The sequence below is a fragment of the Microtus pennsylvanicus genome, chromosome 2, assembly GCF_037038515.1.
Source record: "Microtus pennsylvanicus isolate mMicPen1 chromosome 2, mMicPen1.hap1, whole genome shotgun sequence".
In the NCBI taxonomy this organism is placed as follows: domain Eukaryota; kingdom Metazoa; phylum Chordata; class Mammalia; order Rodentia; family Cricetidae; genus Microtus; species Microtus pennsylvanicus.
Window position 1 is genome coordinate 131,221,610 of NC_134580.1, and position 18,836 is coordinate 131,240,445.

Consider the following 18,836-nt stretch of genomic DNA (forward strand, 5'->3'; position numbering starts at 1 on the left):
CCTTTGCCTCTTTCAAAAGGGCCTTTGAACACCTTGATTTTTCATCTTTTCAAACTGAAGAGACAGCAACAAACAAAATTGCCCAAAACAGCTCAAGTATTACTTTGTCAAAGAGACCTTCTCTCTCTTCTTTTGGTTTTTGTTTTCTTGGCTAGTTTCCTTTTGCTTTGTTCTGAGGCAGGGTCTCATGTGGTCTAGGCTTCCCCTGCACCACTCTGTAGCGGAGGAAAATCTTGGTTCCTCCAGCTTCCACCTCCCGGGAGCTGAAAGGACAGTGCCCAACTTCCTGAGGTGCTGGGATCCAATGCAGGACTTGGGACGCGATGGACAAGCACCAACTGAGCTTCACCCCAGTCCTTGAAGAGGCCTTCCCTAACTACCTTATCAAAGACCACTCCTTCACAACCCGTTATTCTCTCCAACAGTAGCCAAGTCACCTCCTCCACGGTACTCATTATATGCTCAATTAAATATTCATTAAATATGAATCAAGGCATGGCCATATAACGAAAATACTGTGCACTTAAGCCCCAGGACCAAAAAAGTAAATATTATATGAGAATTGTCAACCATCACTACAAAGAACAGATTTATTAAATCTCTCAAACAAGGCTGAATGACAGTGGACAAGCACGAGAGACTGCACGAAGGGTGTTTGAAGGGCAAAAGAATCTACAAGGACACAAGATAAAGCTTTGTTAACCTTGGTGTGGGTGGTGACGAAAGGGAATCAAAGAGACTTTTGCAATCTTTTTGTTTTGTTTTGCTTCTGTTTCTCTGTGTGACACTCCTACCTGTCCTAGAACTGGCTTTGTAGACCAGGCAGGCCTTGAACTCAAAGAGATCTTCCTGCCTTTGCCTCAAGAATGCGGGGATTAAAGGCGTGTGCCACCACTATACAGCGAGACTTCGGCGAACTTGGGAATGTGCTGTTTTGCTGTAGGACAGTCTCCTGTAGCCCAGGCTGGCCTCAGGTGCACTATGTAGCTGAAGATAACCTTCCGAACCTCCTGCTTCCACTTCCCAAGTGCTAGGACTACTGGCAAGAGACACCACACCTGGTTTATGTGCCACTATGAACTGAGCACAGAGGTCATGAATGTTAGTCACTCTACCAGCTGACTTACGTCCTCAGCTCTTGTTCTACCCTTGACCTGGATGCTGGGTACAGTTACACTGTAATAATTCACTGAGCTGTACACTCGTGATTTGTGCCTATTCTTCCATTTCTCTCTCTCTCTCTTTTTTTTTTTTTTTTTTGGATTTTTGAGACAGGGTTTCACTGTAGATTTTTTTAGAGCCTGTCCTGGAACTATCACATGTAGACCAGGCTGGCCTCAAACTCACGGAGATCCACCTGCCTCTGCCTCCCCGCACTCAGCCAAGGTGGGAGCAGGCAAAGCGGCAGTAGTTCAAGGTCATCCTCACCTTGGAGGTAATTTAAGACTGGGCTGGGACACAGGAGTCAACAAATAATATTTAAGTAAATAGTTAAAACAATCACCACCCAAAGGTCTTGAAAGTGAAGAGGCTGCCGCGATGGGGAGGAGGGGTGGGACAGAGACAGCCTCAAACAGTTCTCGAATGCTGCGGGCACATGTGTCTCACTGATCAGCAAAACTGTAAGCTCCACCAGGGCACAGCCCACTCACACTCCTTTTATTCTCTGCCCCAGCGCTCAACACCATTCTGGGCATGGAATCAGTACTCAATAAAACTAGGTAGAGTTTTTATTCTTCAACTTTGTTCAAAGAGAAGGACAACCTGGAGGAGGTCCAAAAAAGAACCACAGACTGATCAAAGGGAGGAATAAAAGGTCCTGGAGGAAAGGTTAAAATGAACTCAAGTTGTTTGGCTTGGAGAAAAGGCAACCGGAGAATTAAGGAGTAACTTAGAACAACACGGGGCTGGAAGCCATTGCAGAGGTCTCCCAGGCCAAGGTTTGCACTTCATAGATGAGGAGACTGAAATCAAGGGAGAGGGTGTAACTTGGGGAAGGTAGGTTAGGGAATTTTTTTTTTATTTTTGCTTTATAGTGAGGATTAAATTTATTCAAGCAGTATGAGTTTATATGGTAATAAAAATAGCAACTACAGACTGGGTGTGGCGTCACACGCCTCTAATCCCAGCACCGCAGAGGCAGAGGCAGGCAGAGCTCTGAGTTGAAGGTTAGCCTGGCCTATAAAGTAAGATCTTGTTTCAATAAATAAATCCTCAGTCACTAAATATAAGACAGAAAGAGAAAATCAACACAGGCAATACCACTGAAATGATTATTAGTAAGAACCATCAAGAGGATCATACCTAGCTGTCCAATTTGGACACATATCCAAAAGCCGGATCTCAGACCTTTGCACACCAGTGTCTCCATAACGTTATTCACAAAAAACAAGAGATGGAAGCAATCCAAACACCCAATGAATCACGTGGATAAAAAAGGATGGGATATTATGCAATGGAACATTAGGCCAGCCCTCACAAGAAGAAATCTTGTCACATGCTACAATATGAATGGACAAAGAAGATCTTAAGCTAAGTGAAGCGAGATAATTGCACTTATATTCGATAATTAGGGTGATCAAACTCCCTATTAAAAATAAGGAAAAAGTCTGCTGGGTGTGGTGGTGTACTCCCCTGATCCCGGTACTGGGAGGCAAGAGGAGCTTGGTCAAGGCCAGCCTGGTCTACAGAGCTAGATCTGGGAATGCTAAGAAAATTAGAAAATTAGAGCCTATAATGCCAAAAAAGGAAATAATTTACAATTTATGTATTTACAATTTCAATAACAAAAATAAAGACTATCTAAACATGAATAGCATCTGTTCCAGTAAATGAAAAGGCACCAGATATAATTCTATGTATATTTTATATTTGTTAAGGTACTATTTCTTTTTTTTTCCAGTGCTAAAGACTGAACCCAGTCTCTCATGCATGCAAAGAACTGAGCTATACCCCAGCCCTGGCAGAACACTATGGAAAAAATTAATATGCACACATTTCCATAAAGACTGGAAGGGAACCAGCAAAGATGAAAACACTGACATTTTCAGATTTGAAGTCCCAGGTGATTTTTATTTTCTTTATCACTAAAGTATCATATAATTAAGCAGGATGGGGACACACGCCTTTAATCCTAGTACTTGGGAGGAAGAGGCAGGCGGATCTCTGTGAGTTCAAGGGCAGCCTGGTCTAGAGTGAGGTCCAGGACAGTCAGGGCTACACAGAAACCCTATCTCAAAAACCAAACTAACAAAAATTGTATGACTTAAAAAGAATTAAGAAACTAAAATCCTTTAAAGAGGCTCCAACGTGGTCAACTAAATCCACGTAAAACCTGAGAAAGCTTAAAAAGGAATTCTAGACACACACACACACACACAAAAATTAAGCATTTTCTCAGGTGGACTCTGTTTGCTAGAAGCAAGCAGAGGCACGATTCTTTTAAGAGAAAGTTTCCTGACTCAGTGGTAGCAGCAAAAACTGTGCAGTTTCAGAACAAATGGCTCTGACTCTTTCGGGAGGTTCGACGACAGAACACTTGAATGGGGTTTGTAGGCTCAGGTAATTGTATGCCCGCTTGGGGTCAGGAGGAAAGTAGTCAGACAGCGGGATCAGGTCCGCTAGGAGTGCAGAGGCAGGAGAGCATGGCGGATTCCCACCACCATACACAGAAATATTCCAGGCCGTGCACTGTGCTACATGGCAGATTTAGCTTTTACTCAGATATATGCTGCACACTGCTTCCCAGAGTTGAAATGGTGAGGATGGCTCCCACTCGGCAGTCTCAGAGGCAGTGAACAGACTTCCACCATGTTAGTCTGGGCGGAGCAAGCAGGCAGGGCCATGTTTGCCCTAGGAATGCCCTCGTTTAGGTTTTTAAGAAGCACTTAGCATTTTAAGAAGCTGTCCTAGTCAGAAAAGTATTACATATATGCAATAAGGACAGATTCAAACATAAAAGGCCTCTAAATAAGACACAGTATATATATTTTTTTAAGTACGTAGGCTTGGGAGAGAGAAGAAAAAGAGTATTAAGAGTTATAAAAAGAAGTACATATTTAAAAAAAAATAAAACAGTCTTTAAAGAGACAGAGTACAGACAATCATAGATTAAAGACAAATCAAGATAAAGACAATAAAATTAATATTAAAAAGTAATAGACTAAAAACAAGCCACATAAAGATGGAATATACATAGAGTCTGGCTTATGTATATTATCATGTTTTCTTTTAATTATTTGGCTGTGAAGGAACTAAGTACAAAGAGACACTTCATTGTATGGGCTGCTAAAGATAAATCAACATAAAGGTATCTTGACTTCAAAATTTGGGTCTAAGGATTTGTTGCTTTGGAAAAGAGGTTCTGCTTTTGTTTCCACAGAATATGAGAACCTGTGTATTAATTCTAGACTAATGTGGTTTGACACCCCCCACAAAGGTTGCCGTGAACACCTACCAAAAATACTTCACCCAACAAAAAGCAGGAAGCAGTTTGGAGAGAACTACACCCAAATTCCCAAATACTGTTTATAAATGTTGGTTTATATTTAAAGGGGGATATGCTATAGAGATTTACATTGGTATAGATCTTGGTTTATTGATACAAATTTAAGGTCACTTTGTTATATGTACATTTCTGCTCTTGATTAAGGTATTGTGTTTGTACAGCTCATTTAAAAATTATGCACAATTTTTAAAGTATAAGTGTAAAATTAAATATAAATACATTAAAATTAAATTACATATAAATTAAAATGTAATGTATAATTAAGAAATATAAGTTAAGTGGAGACAGAGTGGGCTCTCTTTTTGTGGTGGTGGCCAGTTTGCTGAAAATGAACTCTGCTTGAAGGTATACTGCACTCCTTGATTAATACATTCCAAGGCTCACCAAACTAGAGAAATACATTGAAGTGACTGTGACTCTGAACTAGACCAGGCTGCTGGAGGCAGGAAAGCTGGCTGTAAAGTGTCAATAATGGGCAGGCAGGTGGAATGTCATTCTTTACAACTGCAGTTCTAAACAGCTCGTGTATTCATCCATGGAATTGCTTCTAGGTGTCTCACAGACAGACTTCGGATCAATCTGTATAGGAACTGACATCAGAGGTGACTGCTTTGAAACTGATAAAGCAAGTTGCTCAACAATGGAACACTTCTCTTTTAGTAAAAAATTAATTAATTAATAAAAAGAAATATAAGTTAATAGATAATCTCTTATAATAGTCAACTTTCTAGTCATGATAGTTAGGTTTTCTAGATATATAGAGATATATTTCAGTTAGATATTCTTCAAATCTTTCAGAGACCTTCAGAATGTGGCATTTAAAATGTTTTAATAACTTAGGACTTTTCATGACATGAGACACATCTGCTCCTGGCAGCACCAATTACTTCAACAGGATGATGGGCATCGAAGAGGATACTTATAGAGTTTGTTAGCCATTTGGGCAAGAAACTGTTCTTGCCGGGACTGCTTGATGTTATGCTGTATGAACTGGAAATACAGGACCCACAGAGACATGACTACTAAACTTGCCTAAAGGTGAGACGATTCTTCAGGGTTCTGCTACACAAAAAAGTCTGTCAGACATTCTGCAGGACACAGAAGAAAGTAACTGATGGACTTTGACATTACAAGGCAGAGCAGATCTTCAAATTTCCTGCTTCATGCAAAAGTCTGCTAGATACTATAGCTCTGTATGCTAAAGATGGATGCCCCAATGATACAGAAGTTTGGGTGACTGTCCAGGCAGCGCGATGTCTCTGTCAACTCTAGAGTTTTAGAAGTTGCTGACAATGCACTTCCTGTTTACTTAGGTAATATGATATCCTTCTAGAGTCTTTGATAAGAGATGAAAAATAGATAGTTATAGTTTTCTTTAGTTATGATAAAAGATAAAGTAGATATAAATATTGCAACTGTAATTCTTGCTTGACACCTGTTTTGTTATATGTAATTTTACTATGTTAAAGTAAAAACCTTTTTATTTAAACAGAAGAGAGGAAATGATGTGGAAAGTCCTTCTGTATATGTGTTGCTTTAATTGGTTAATAAAGAAACTGCCTCGGCCTGTTGATAGGGCAGAGTAGAAGTAAGTGGGAAAAACTAAACTGAGTGCTGGGAGAAAGAAGGTGGAGTGAAGGAGAAGCCATGGAGCTGCCAGCTGGAACCTTGTTGGTAGGCCACAAGCCTCATGGTAAAATAAAAACTAATAGAAATGGGTTAATTTAAGATATGAGTTAGCCAGAAAGACACTCAAGCTATTGGCTAAACATTATTGCAAATAATAAAGTTTCTATGTGCCGGGCGGTGGTGGCGCACGCCTTTAATCCCAGCACTCGGGAGGCAGAGGCAGGCGGATCTCTGTGAGTTCAAGACCAGCCTGGTCTACAAGAGCTAGTTCCAGGACAGGCTCCAAAACCACAGAGAAACCCTGTCTTGAAAAACCAAAAATAAATAAATAAATAAAATAAATAAATAAAGTTTCTATGTGGTTATTTTGGGGCTGAGCAGCTGGGAACTAATTGGTGGACTCATACAACAGTCCAGGGTTCAAGACATCACAACAAACCATCTGTCAAGGATAAACTAAGGCCTTAAATAACCGTGCCTTGGACTTTTAAGTTCATAAAGAAAAAGAAGTATGAGGGCTGGAGAGATGGCTCAGTAGTTAAGAGCACTGACTGCTCTTCTAGAAGTCTTGAGTTTAATTCCCAGCAACCACATGGTGACTCACAACCATCTGTCATTAGATCTGATGTCCTCTTCTGGTGTGCAGGCACACATAATAAATAAATAAATTCTAAAAAACAAAGAAAGAAAAAGAGAAGAAAAAGAAAAGGAAATATTTTGTCACCCAAAGAAAAGTAGCATAAAATAACTCTACAATGAATAACTGGAAAAGGTCCCTAACAGTAAAAAAACCATCAGGCTGTGACATGGTATCCCAAGCTAAGTTCTTGAACCAACACCATAGAGACCCAGAGGGGTCTCACGGGCTTTTCCATCAGTGTGGTTTGCACATAAATAAGGTTTCATACCAACCAAAAGAACAAACTTTACCTGGGAAGTGCTGGAGAAAGTCCTGTCCCACTGTCTTGGAGAAGGAGATACTGATACCAGGTGGCTGCATATTGGAACCCACTGGGAGATGCTAGTCTGGTTCCTCTAGAAAAGAAAAATGCTATCAGGAATCGTGGAATACACCTAGGTGAAGAATCTTCTAAGGCCAGTCAGACTGACATAGGAAATTCCAGGCCAACCTGGGCTACATAGTGAGACCTTTTTCTCAAAAGGGTTGGGGGAGAAGAAATACATATTCGGCCTTCAAGTTTGGGTCCTAGCAAGAGCTCCTAAACCTCCTGGGTTTCAGATATGAGTGTCTTGTCCTTCCTAACAAGTACTTTCAAACTTTATGCCAATGACTTGACTCTAAGGACAGGACTGGTTGGGTGAAGAAACCAATCTCTTAAAGCTTACAATTGCCAGAGTGCCACTGAGTAAGCTAAGTGTATTGTTACTATCCTATTCATACAAAAAAAAAATGTGTATCAACAACTCCCCCAATGTTACCAAGTTAATAAATGACAACTTTAGTATTAATACTGGAACCCAGGTAGCTACCTCCAGAACCCATGCACATTTTTTTAAAGATTTATTTATTTAGTATGTATACTACATTCTGCCTCCATGTATGCCCACGTGCCAGAAGAGGGCACGGGATCTCATTACAGATGGTTGTAAGCCACTATGCGGTTGCTGGGAATTGAACTCACAACCTCTGGAAGAACAGCCAGTGCTCTTAACCACTGAGCCATCTCTCCAGCCCCAACCCAGGCACATTTAAGAAACCAAAAGAGAACAGTTTACCTTGAAGTCCTTCTAATTCAAATCTGGAGGTAGAACTATTAGTAAAGTTTCAAACCAATTAAAACAGCATATTGGGGGTGAGGGGGTACTGGGGTGGCACTAAAGAGACAATTCAGTGGTTCAGAGCACTGGGTGTTCAAACACTTCTAGGGGTCGATTCTCAGCACCCACATGGTGGCTCAGAACAGCCTGTAACTCCAGTTCCAGGAGATCTAATGCCCTCTTCTGGCCTCTGCTGGCACTTGTACTCCCCCATGTACTTACACATGAATATTTAAAAAAAAATCTTAAAAAAATATATCATATTTGAGCTGGCACTATGACTTGCTGGCTGCCATGCCTAGCCCCTTTGGTGGAAGCAGAGCTAACCCCTTTGAGTACTCTTCTGACCTCTCCACCATGGTGTGCATGCTCACAAACATGAAATTAAGCACGTAAGCAAATAAATATAATAAGGTCTAGAGTCATCCTTTAAAAAATTAAAATTAGCCGGGCGATGGTGGCGCAGGCCTTTAATCCCAGAACTTGGGAGACAGAGGCTGGGGATCTCTGTGAGTTTGAGGCCAGCCTGGTCTACAAGAGCTAGTTCCAGGACAGGCTCCAGAGCGACAGAAAAACCCTGTCTTGAAAAAACAAAACAAAAAAAATTAAAATAAATTTAAAAAAGGCAGGCATTGATGGTACATGTCTTTAATCCCAGCACCCAGGCAGCAAAGGCAGGCAGATCTCTGTGAGTTCAAGCCTGGTCTACAGAGTGAGTTCCAGGACAGCTAGAGCTACACAGAGAAATCCTGTCTTGAAAAACAATAAAGAATATGTAAACTACAAACAGAACTTCCAAAAACTATTCCTTCAGAATAAAATGAAAGGATGCTAAATGGGCTGACAAGCTGGCTTAATGGTTAGAAGCACTTGTTCTTGCAGAGAAACTGGGTTCAGTTCACAACGCTCACGTGGCAGCTCAGGGCTGGCTGTAATTCTGGTCCCAGACTTCCACTCCTAGCACTATATAAACCAGACATAGTGGAGCACGCCTATAATCCCAGCACTGGAGAGGCGAAGGAGGATCTGAGTTGTAGGTTATACCCAAGTTCAAGTTCAGCCTGAGGCACTTAAGACACTGTCTCAAAAGAGAAGAAATCATCACCATAGAAACCTAGTTTTTATTAATTCTTGACCAAATCTAACAAAATCACTAATTTTAAAAATCTGGGGCCAGTGAGATGACTCACTGGGAAAGGACAACCAGAAGGCCTGAATTTTAGCCCCGGGACACACAAGGTAGGAGACAACACCCACAGTTGTCATTTGACCTCCACATCCAGGGCAGCGTGTGTGCCCAGGCTCGTGCACAGTCACACACATAAATAAATCAGACCTCTGAGGTCAAGGTTAACCTAGTTTAAAGGGCAAGTTGTAGCCAAACCTACACAGAGAAACTCTGTCTCGAAAAACCAAAAAAGGAACAGAGGAAGGAAGGAAGGAAGGAAGAAAGGAAGGAAGGAAGGAAGGAAGGAAGGAAGGAAGGAAGGAAGGAAGGAAGGAAGAAGGAAGGAGAAAGAGAAAAGAGAAAAAAAAGAAAAAGAAAATCTGAGGCACCAGGCAGTGGTGGCACACAAATATAATCCTAGTACTCAGGAGGCAGAGGCAGGAGGATCGCTAAGATCAAGGCCAGCCTGGTCTACAGAACAAGTTCCAGGACGGCCAAAGCTACACACATACACACACACACACGACTCAAAAAAAAAAAAAACAAGAATGAAAATCTGAGGCTCAGAGAGGTCAGATGCTTACTCAAGATTCCACCTATTGCAGGTGGTGGAACCAAAACTCCCCTGCTACTTTCCAGATCCTTAAGAGGTTCGCTTGTGCGGATTTGTGAAGGCCTTTCCAATTGCAGTGCCCAAACCAAATCCCCCACCCAACCCTGTGAGCAATAAACACCTACTACAGATTTCCACTTTGAACTAGCCCTAGAAGAATTATCATAATGCATCAAGCTCTGTTACAATGTATAAGAAAACCTAAAGAGATTTTCTTTTGTTTTTGTTTGTTTTGTTTTTCAAGACAGGATTTCTCTGTGTAACAGTCCTGGCTGTTCTGAAACTTGCTTTGTAGTTCAAGCCTGCACCTGCCTCTGCCTCCCAAGTGCTGAGATTAAAGGTGGGCACCACCACAGCCTGGCTCTAAAGAGATCTTCTTTATTTAACATTGCATTTTTGCTCCAAGAAAGATAAATAGGAAATAAAGAAGCCCAACTAATAGAGGGCAGTTGAGAGGTGGGGTTTTGTGGATGCTGTTAACAAAGAAGAAATGAGCCTGTAATAATTCCTATGCTCAGGAACAAGAAATTTAAGAGAGCTGGGCACAAATTTCCAAGGCAAATCAAGGTGTACATTTCAGGTCTCCAGCCCAATAAATTTTTGTTTTCTATTTCCCCAAATTATCTGTCTCCAAAACTAATTTAGGGCTCAACAGTAAATTCCTTATCTAGCATGCGTGAGACCTTGGGTTTAACCCTCAACATACACACACAATTTCTAATAGACCAATTGCCATTCCCTCAGCCATTCTCAGATCTTAATTCAGCTTCTGTCTCAGCATCTGGAATTACTTCAGCAAATGAATCCTTCTAGGCAACAGGAAGACACCTCAAACTAAATTTCCTGAGCAGCAACTTTGCACTTTGCTAGGGCGGCAAGGAATGCAAGTAGAGAATGTGGTTATTCACATATAAATTACTAAAAACATATAAAATAACAATTCAAAAGATAGCCAAAGGCAGGACTGCTACATCAAACAGTGCCTTGACCACGTTTTGCAAATACCTGACGAAAATTACAAACTGGCCCATGCCTTGGTGACTAGGAACTCTGTTGTCACGTTCTTGAACCTTACTGGAGTCAGGAGTGACTTTCTCAAGAGGTTTTAAGGCCAAATCTCAGGAGGGACGTGAGCTCCCCATAAAGATTAGAAGGAGTCTAGAAATCTTTCTTTTTCTTCATTCATTCATTCAACCAGTGTTACGTTGTACCAAATATTATCTATACTAGACAGTGAAAGTTCCAGGGCCGTTTCTCCTGAAGCTTTTGCTCTGATAACTATGCATTCCACTGAACTATACGAGAATTCATTTAAAGTCTCTGAAACAAACCTAAAAAAAGCCCGTCATACAGTTCATGAACCGGGCAAGGGGCTAGAGATTGAAACACAAAAAGACTCACAGAGACAGAGACACAGGTCATCCTTGATGCCAAAATCCTTGAAACAGGAATGCCCCCAAGAATGCCCCCTTTACTGTGTCCAGGGGCAGCTTGGACAGGGACAGCCACGCCCCAGGCAAATGCAGCAGAAACCATTCCCCTGCCATCAGGAACTCCTGAGGGTCTCGTGCTCAGAGCAACTGTAGGCACTCAGATAGGGAAAAACAAGTTATTTACGAGAAATTCTGGATCTTGGGGGTTCGCAGCTCCCAACAGACGACAAGGAGACACATGTCATTTTTCACGTGGACCTGGAACCCCCAGTATCTCATACTCAAGGTCACATTGTGACAGGCGTGGACTAGACGCCCCCCAGTCCCCCGCGACTCTTCTCCCCAGAGAGTGATCCTCATCGCATAAAGATCCGAGGTCACTACCTTCTAAAAAAAAAAGCGGAGAAGCCAAGGCCAAATGAGGGAAAGAAGAGTGGGAAACTGTGGAAAGGAGGCCACGCAACCGAGCTGTGGTACAGGCTCCCCCACTTTCCCCTGCTCTCCCGCCCCGCCCTCTCCAATCCCAACCTGGAGACGCGCGAGCGTCTATATAAAAGTATTCCTGCACTCACAAGGACTCGCACCAGCAACGCCATGTTCCCCCGCGATCATTTCCGGGTGAAGGGTGGGCTTCCGGAATCCCGGTTGTCACCACCCCTTCAGGACGCTGCCCTCTTGCTAAAAGGTAGTCGGGCGCCCGCAGCGCAGGCGTAGGTGTCGCACTGCGCACCCGAGGTTTTCCCGCCGTGGATCTGAATGGGTTCCAGGGCTCGCGTCTCCTCGCGGGTCTTATGTCCCGGCTGTGCGTCACAAGGGTTCAAGTTCTTCCCCCACACCGCCTCCTGGACCCCGGCCCCACATCCCACTCACCCTTCGGTAACCCCTTGACAGCCCTTCCTTCCCTGACTCCACCCTCAGGAGACGACCAGGCTGCAGGGGACAGGACCTCGGTGTCCCAGTAGTTTAAAAAAAGCCCAGAAGTCTGAGAACCTAAGAGCACAGTCCAGGAAAGCCTGGAAAGGAGGTTGTCACTTGCCAGACCTGACGCCAGGCAGAAGAGGGACTTGGGGCTCGTGATTGGCTAATTAAAAGGAGCGTCTTTGAATATTGATAGGAAAGAATTAGTGAAAGAATAGCCTGGCGGTCGTGGCCCACGCCTTTTATTCTAGCACTCGGGAGGCAGAGGCAAGCGGATCTCTTGAGTTCAGGGCCAGCCTGGTCCTCATTGGGGCTACTCAGAGAAACCCTGTCTGGGGCACGGGGACAGAATTAGTAAATGAATAGACCGGGAGGCGAAGAGCTAGCGGTTCAAGCACTTCCTCTCCACTCAGTCAATAAAGAGCCACTGAGTGTTCCGTAAGTACTGGACACCGTCCCGTGCCTGGTATCGCCGTGGCTCTCATGAGCTGGTGGGGGAAAGTACGGGTAGGTTTGTCCAGGCAACTCCTAAGAAAAATAAAAACTGATAAATAGCTAGTAAAAACAATAATACGTGCAACTACTTGCCCAACTTCGGCAGGAAAAGCCTATCTGAGGAAGTGACATATAAAATGGGATTCAGGATACTTTTTTTTCTTTTAAACAAAATTTCTTGTAGCCCAGGCTGACCTCAGGCTCTCTATACCGGAGGCTGGCCTTGAAGTCCTGACCCTCCCCTGCCTCTGCCTCCCAAGTGCTAGGATTACAGGCTATGACACTGTGCCCAGCCGGCAAATTTGCTTTGGTTTTTGGAGCAGGTCTCACTATGTAGCTGTGGCAAGCCTGGAACTCACTGAGAACCAACTACCCCTGCCTCCCGACTGCCTCCACATCTGGCAAAATTCTGTATATTTATCAAGTTTGTTTTTAAATGTTTACATGCAGAATGACTAAATTAAGTTTATGACAGGGCAATACAAAGCAAAGTTTCCTCCATCTTGTTTTCAGTCTTTTTGCTTTTTGAGACAGGGTTTCTCTGTGTGACAGCCCTCCCTGTCCTGGAACTCACTTTGTAGACCAAACTGGCCTGCAACACACAGAGATATACCTACCTCTACCTCCCAAGTGTTGGGAGTAAAGGCCTAAGCCACCACTCCCTGCAATCCATCTTGTATTCTTACTGAGACCATTTCAGGTTTAACTATAATTTGATCTCCTAACAGTAAATGCTTTATATGCACTAAACTATCTTACTGGCCTCACTATATTTTTTGTTTGTTTGTTTTTTGAGTCAGGGTCTCTCTGTGTAGCCCTGGCTCTCCTAAAATTGTCTATGTAAACAAGGCTGTTCTCAAACTCACAGAGATCCTTCTGCCATTGCCTCCCTGGTGCTGGGATTAAAGGTATGTACCATTACTACCAAGTCTCTCTCTCTCTCTTTCTCTCTTTCTTAGATTCATTTATTTATTATGTACATAATTGTCTGTATGCATGTTTACCTGCAAGCCAGAAGAAGGTATCAAATCTCATTATAGATGGTTGTGAACCACCATATCGTTGGTGAGAATTAAACTCAGGACCTCTGGAAGAACAATCAATGCTCTTAACCTCTGAGCCATCTCTCCAGCCCTGAACCTGAAGGTTACTAATTTGGCTAGACTGGCTGGCTAAAATGCTCCAGTGGAGACCGTGTATGATTGGTTTTCACATGGATGCTCGAGTCCAAACTCGGGTCTGTGCTAACTCCCCAGCCACCTTACCCAGGCCATTCTTCCAGGTCTTCTGTATGTATAGATATATTTTTTCTCTTAGAAAATATACCAGTTTTCCTTAGTTATGATAAAAGATAAAGTAGATATAAATATTAGAACTGTAATTCTTGCTTGATGTTTTGTTATATGTAATTTTACTATGTTAAAGTGAAAACCTTTTTTATTTAAACAGAAAAGGGGAAATGGTGTGGGAGGTCCTTCTGTATATGAATTGCTTTTATTGGATAATGAATAAAGAAACTGGCTTGGCCTGATAGGGCAGAGTAGAGATAGGTGGGGAAAACTAAACTGAATGCTGGGAGAAGGAAGATGGAGTGAGGAGAAGCCATGGAATTGCTGCCAGAAACAGAATGCCAGAACTTTGCCAGTAGACCACGAGCCTTGTGCTAAAATATAAAATAATGGAAATGGGTTAAATTAATATGTAACAGCTAACCAATAAGAACTTAGAGCTAATAGGCCAAGCAGTGATTTAATTAATACAGTATCTGTATTTTGGAGGTCTGCGTGACCGGGAAACAAACAAGCAACCTCTCCTACAACAAAAGTCTTACAGATTCAACACAATGCCCAGCAAAATTCTTCACAGAGCTCAAAAGAATGGTACTCAACTTTATATGGAAAAGTAAAAAACCCAGGATAGCTAAAACAATCCTGTACAATAACAGAACTTCTGGAAGTATCACAATCCCTGACTTCAAACTCTACTACAGAGCTAAAGTACTGAAAACAGCCTGGTACTGGCATAAGAACAGACAGGAGGACCAATGGAACCAAATAGAAGACCCGGATATCAATCCACTCATCTTCAAACACCTGATTTTTGACAAGGAAGCAAAAAATATCAAATGGAAAAGAGAAAGCATATTTAACAAGTGGTGCTGGCATAACTGGATATCATCAACATGCAGAAGAATGAAAATAGACCCATATCTATCACCATGCACAAAACTCAAGTCCAAATGGATCAAAGACCTCAACATAAAGTCAGTCACACTGAACCTTATAGAAGAGAAAGTAGGAAGTACACTTGAATGCATTGGCACAGGAGACCACTTCCTAAATAGAACCCCAGCAGCACAGACACTGAGAGAAACAATTAATAAATGGGACCTTCTGAAACTGAAAAGCTTCTGTAAAGCAAAGGACATGGTCAACAAGACAAAAAACAGCCTACAGAATAGGAAAAGATCTTCACTAACCCCACATCAGACAGAGGTCTGATCTCCAAAATATACAAAGAACTCAAGAAATTGGACACCAAACGATCACATAATACAATAAAAAAAAATGGAGTACAGACCTAAACAGAGAACTCTCAGCAGAGGAATCTAAAATGGCTGAAAGACACTTAAGGAAATGTTCAACATCCTTAGTTGTCAGAGAAATGCAAATCAAAACAACTCTGAGATTCCATCTTAACACCTGTAAGAATGGCCAAGATCAAAAACACTGATGACAACTTATGCTGGAAAGGTTGTGCGGAAAAGCGAACACTCCTGCATTGCTGGTGAGAATGTTAAGTTGGTACAACCCCTTTGGATGTCAGTGTGGTGATTTCTCAGAAAATTAGGAAACAACCTTCCTCAAGACCCAGTAATACCACTGTTGGGTATATATCCAAAGGATGCTCACTCGTGCCACAAGGACATGTGCTCAACTATGTTCATAGCAGCTTTGTTTGTCATAGCCAGAACCTGGAAACAACCTAAATGCCCCTTGACCGAAGAATGGGTAAGGAAAATGTGGTACATTTACACAATGGAGTATACACGGCAGAAAAAAATAATGACAGCTTGAATTTTGCAGGAAAATGGATGGAGCTAGAAAACATTATTTTGAGTGAGGTATCCCAGACACAGAAAGACAATTATCACATGTACTCACTCACAGGTGGTTTTTAAACATAAAGCAAAGAAAACCAGCCTACAAACCACAAACCCAGAGAATTTAGACAACAATGCGGACACTAAGAGAGACTTACATAGATCTAATCTACATGGGAAGTAGAAAGTAGAAAAAGACAATATCTCCTGAGTAAATTGGGAGCATGGAGATCTTGAGGGAGGGTTGAACAGGGGAGGGGAAAGGCAGGGAGGGGAGCAGAGAAAAATGTAGAGCTCAAAAATCAATAAAACAAAACAAAACCTCAAAGGTCTCTAAAACAAAACTAGGTATAGTGACATATAATATATAATGAGCACTTTTTTTGTCCACTTTTATTTTTTCTTTTTCTTGCAGGGTTAGGGTACAACCCCAGAGTCTTGCACATGCTAGACAAGCCAGTATACCTCTGAACTATGAACTGTCCCAGTCCTGAAGCTCTTATATCATACTTGTTATAGCATTCAGGCAGCCATATTACATTCCATCAATTCCGTAGCCTTCACAGCCACCTACAATGTCGTGTTCTTCCCATCTGAAGATGGTGAAACCACGTTTTTCATATCCCATACTTACTGATGGAGTTGGTATCATGGATTTAAATGGATAGAGCGTTTCTTACTTTTCTATTTCATCTACTCTCTTCAAGCCTTCCTTATCCCAACATGATTTAGGTTCTTTGTTTTCTTTTTCACTCATGCATGAACCTTAAGAACATTATAAGTATGAAACTTCCCATAAAGAGTTAAGTACAAGAACCTGGCACATGGAAAGCCTTTGGTAAACACATGCAATACTTCTATCATTATCCTAGCAATCAGTATAGTGTCTGTGCCTGATTAGACCTTTGGCAACTGTTCATTAGTCAATGAATGAATGACTAGATCAAAGAGTCATTCATTGATGAAATTGCTAAGTACCCTCATATTCTGAATCTAAGGGTTTATAAATTTTCAAGACCTTTACATTTATATATTGGTTTTTCAAGATAGGATTTTTCTGTGCAACAGTCCTAGCTGTCCTGGAACTCACTTTGTAAATTAGGCTGATCTCAAATTCATAGAGATCTGCCTGCCTCTGACTTCCAAGTGCTAGGACTAAAGGCATACACCACCACTGCCCAATGATTTATATGTTTTATTTCATGTTTCTGAGTGTTTCCCTGTGTGTAGGTATGTGTGGCACATGGATGCTGGCTCCTCTGGACCTGGAGTTACAGGTGATTGTGAGCTGCTGTGTGGGTATAGGGAACCAAACATAGGCCTTCTACAGGAACAGCAAGTGCTTTTAACAACTGACTCATCTCTCAAGCCCCAGATTTATAACTTTTATATTGTCCATTGTTTTACAGTCAAGGAAACTGAGGCTTGGAGAGGTTAACTAACTTAGCCTGGACCACTTAGCTGGAACTCGCCGATTCCCGCTTGTGTGACTAGCCCAGCCCTACTGTGCTTCCTTACGTGTGTGCTCAAATCAGGAGAGCCAGCTGAGTCGGAATGAGAGCTGTAAGTCTTCCCAAGGTTATATGTCCCAGCCCTGGAGACGCTGTTCCTCCTGTTGTGACCCTGGGACACAGGATGTGGAAAGGGCCCAGCGATCAGGAGCAGAGTTCTGGAAGCCTCCCTTCTTTCCTCCCCTCTGGGCCTCTCATGTTTCCTGCCCTAAACTCTGCTCCGCTATTTTTCCCAAGGAACTAACAGCATGGCGTGTCCCTAAGGAGAGATAGTTTTGGGGCCAGGGAGTCAAGCCAGGGAGGTGACTCCATTGCTAGCCAAGACAGGGGTCAGTGGACTCAGGGGCCCAGAAGAGTGGGTATAGGAATGAGGAGATCTACAGGAGACATGTGGTTGCCACTCCTCTGGGAAAAAAAACAAACAAACAGAAGTCAATGGTCCTCTTAGGAGCTAGATGTGGTGGCACACACCTTTAATCCCAGCACTAGGGAGGCAGAGAGGCAGGTGGATCTCTGTGAGTTCGAGGCCAGCCTGGTCAACGTTGCGAGTTCCAGGACAGCCAGTGCTACACTGTGAGGACTACACACACACACAGCTGCCACTTGGGGCGGGGGAGCTCCCCCACACACCTAGTCCTCATACTACTTATTATTAGGACAATCTGAGTGACAATAAAGACAAACTCTAGTGCTTACTGAGTTCCATCTTCACGCCACTCACTCTACTAGGTTGAGTGTCTTTCATGTTCTCACAGCTCGCTTCATGAAATAGGTAATCAATATGATGTTTACCACCTCCCTTTCTATTTCATTTCCCTCTTTTTGCCATTTACTTCTCTCCTTTCTCAAATGAGGACTCAAGTCGAACCAAGTGGTACATACCTGCAATCTCAGAAGAGTAAGGACCAGCCTCGGATACATAGTGAGTCATGGGGCAGTCTGGCCACATGGCAGTACCCATGTCTTGTTCAAAGCCTGTAACTTTTTCTTTTTTTTTTTTTTTTTTTTTTGGTTTTTCGAGATAGGGTTTCTCTGTGGCTTTGGAGCCTGTCCTGGAACTAGCTCTGTAGACCAGGCTGGTCTCGAACTCACAGAGATCCACCTACCTCTGCCTCCCGAGTGCTGGGATTAAAGGCGTGCGCCACCATCGCCCAGCTCTGTAACTTTTTCTTAAAATGTACTTTTGTTTGCATGCATGTGCGTGTGCATGCACACTCATTATATGCATCATCAATTGTGGATGAGGGTACCCACAGAGGCCAGAAGAGGCCTCATATCCCCTGGAGCCTGAATCACAGGTGCTTATTACCACCTGATGTGGGTGCTGGGAACTGAACTCGGGTCCTCAGCAAGGACAGCAAGCACTCCAAACTGCTGAGCCCTTTCTGCAGCCCCCAAGGCCTTTAACTGACAGAAGACAAAACTGAAGTTTGAAACTACACAGGTTTTTGAACCCTTCAGAGCTGGGGGACTATGGAGTAGAATAGAAGCCCTATGCTGTTTTGTGGGGGGGAGGGGTATGTCTTTATGTGCATATGAGCATCCAAGTACACATGTACGTGTGTGTGTATGTGTGCTATGTGTATTCATGTAGAGGCCACAGGTTGATGTCAGGTGTCTTCCTCAACTGCTCTCCACCTTGTGTTTTGAGATAGGGTCTCCCACACTGAACCTGGAGCT

The 18,836-nt window shown here is 42.7% G+C and overlaps 1 protein-coding gene across 1 annotated transcript in view; it reads right to left on the minus strand.

Moving 5' to 3' along the window:
- The window catches only part of Uqcc1 (ubiquinol-cytochrome c reductase complex assembly factor 1), a 90,491-nt gene extending 78,302 nt beyond the window's left edge, over window positions 1-12,189 (minus strand). Inside the window, exons 1-2 of the mRNA XM_075962689.1 lie at window positions 11,702-12,189; window positions 7,067-7,171 (exon numbers count right to left, since the gene is read on the minus strand). Coding sequence (XP_075818804.1) covers window positions 7,067-7,171; window positions 11,702-11,725 — 129 coding nt within the window. The 5' untranslated portion in view covers window positions 11,726-12,189. The remainder of the gene's footprint in view (window positions 1-7,066; window positions 7,172-11,701) is intronic.
- Between the last annotated feature and the right edge of the window lie 6,647 nt (window positions 12,190-18,836).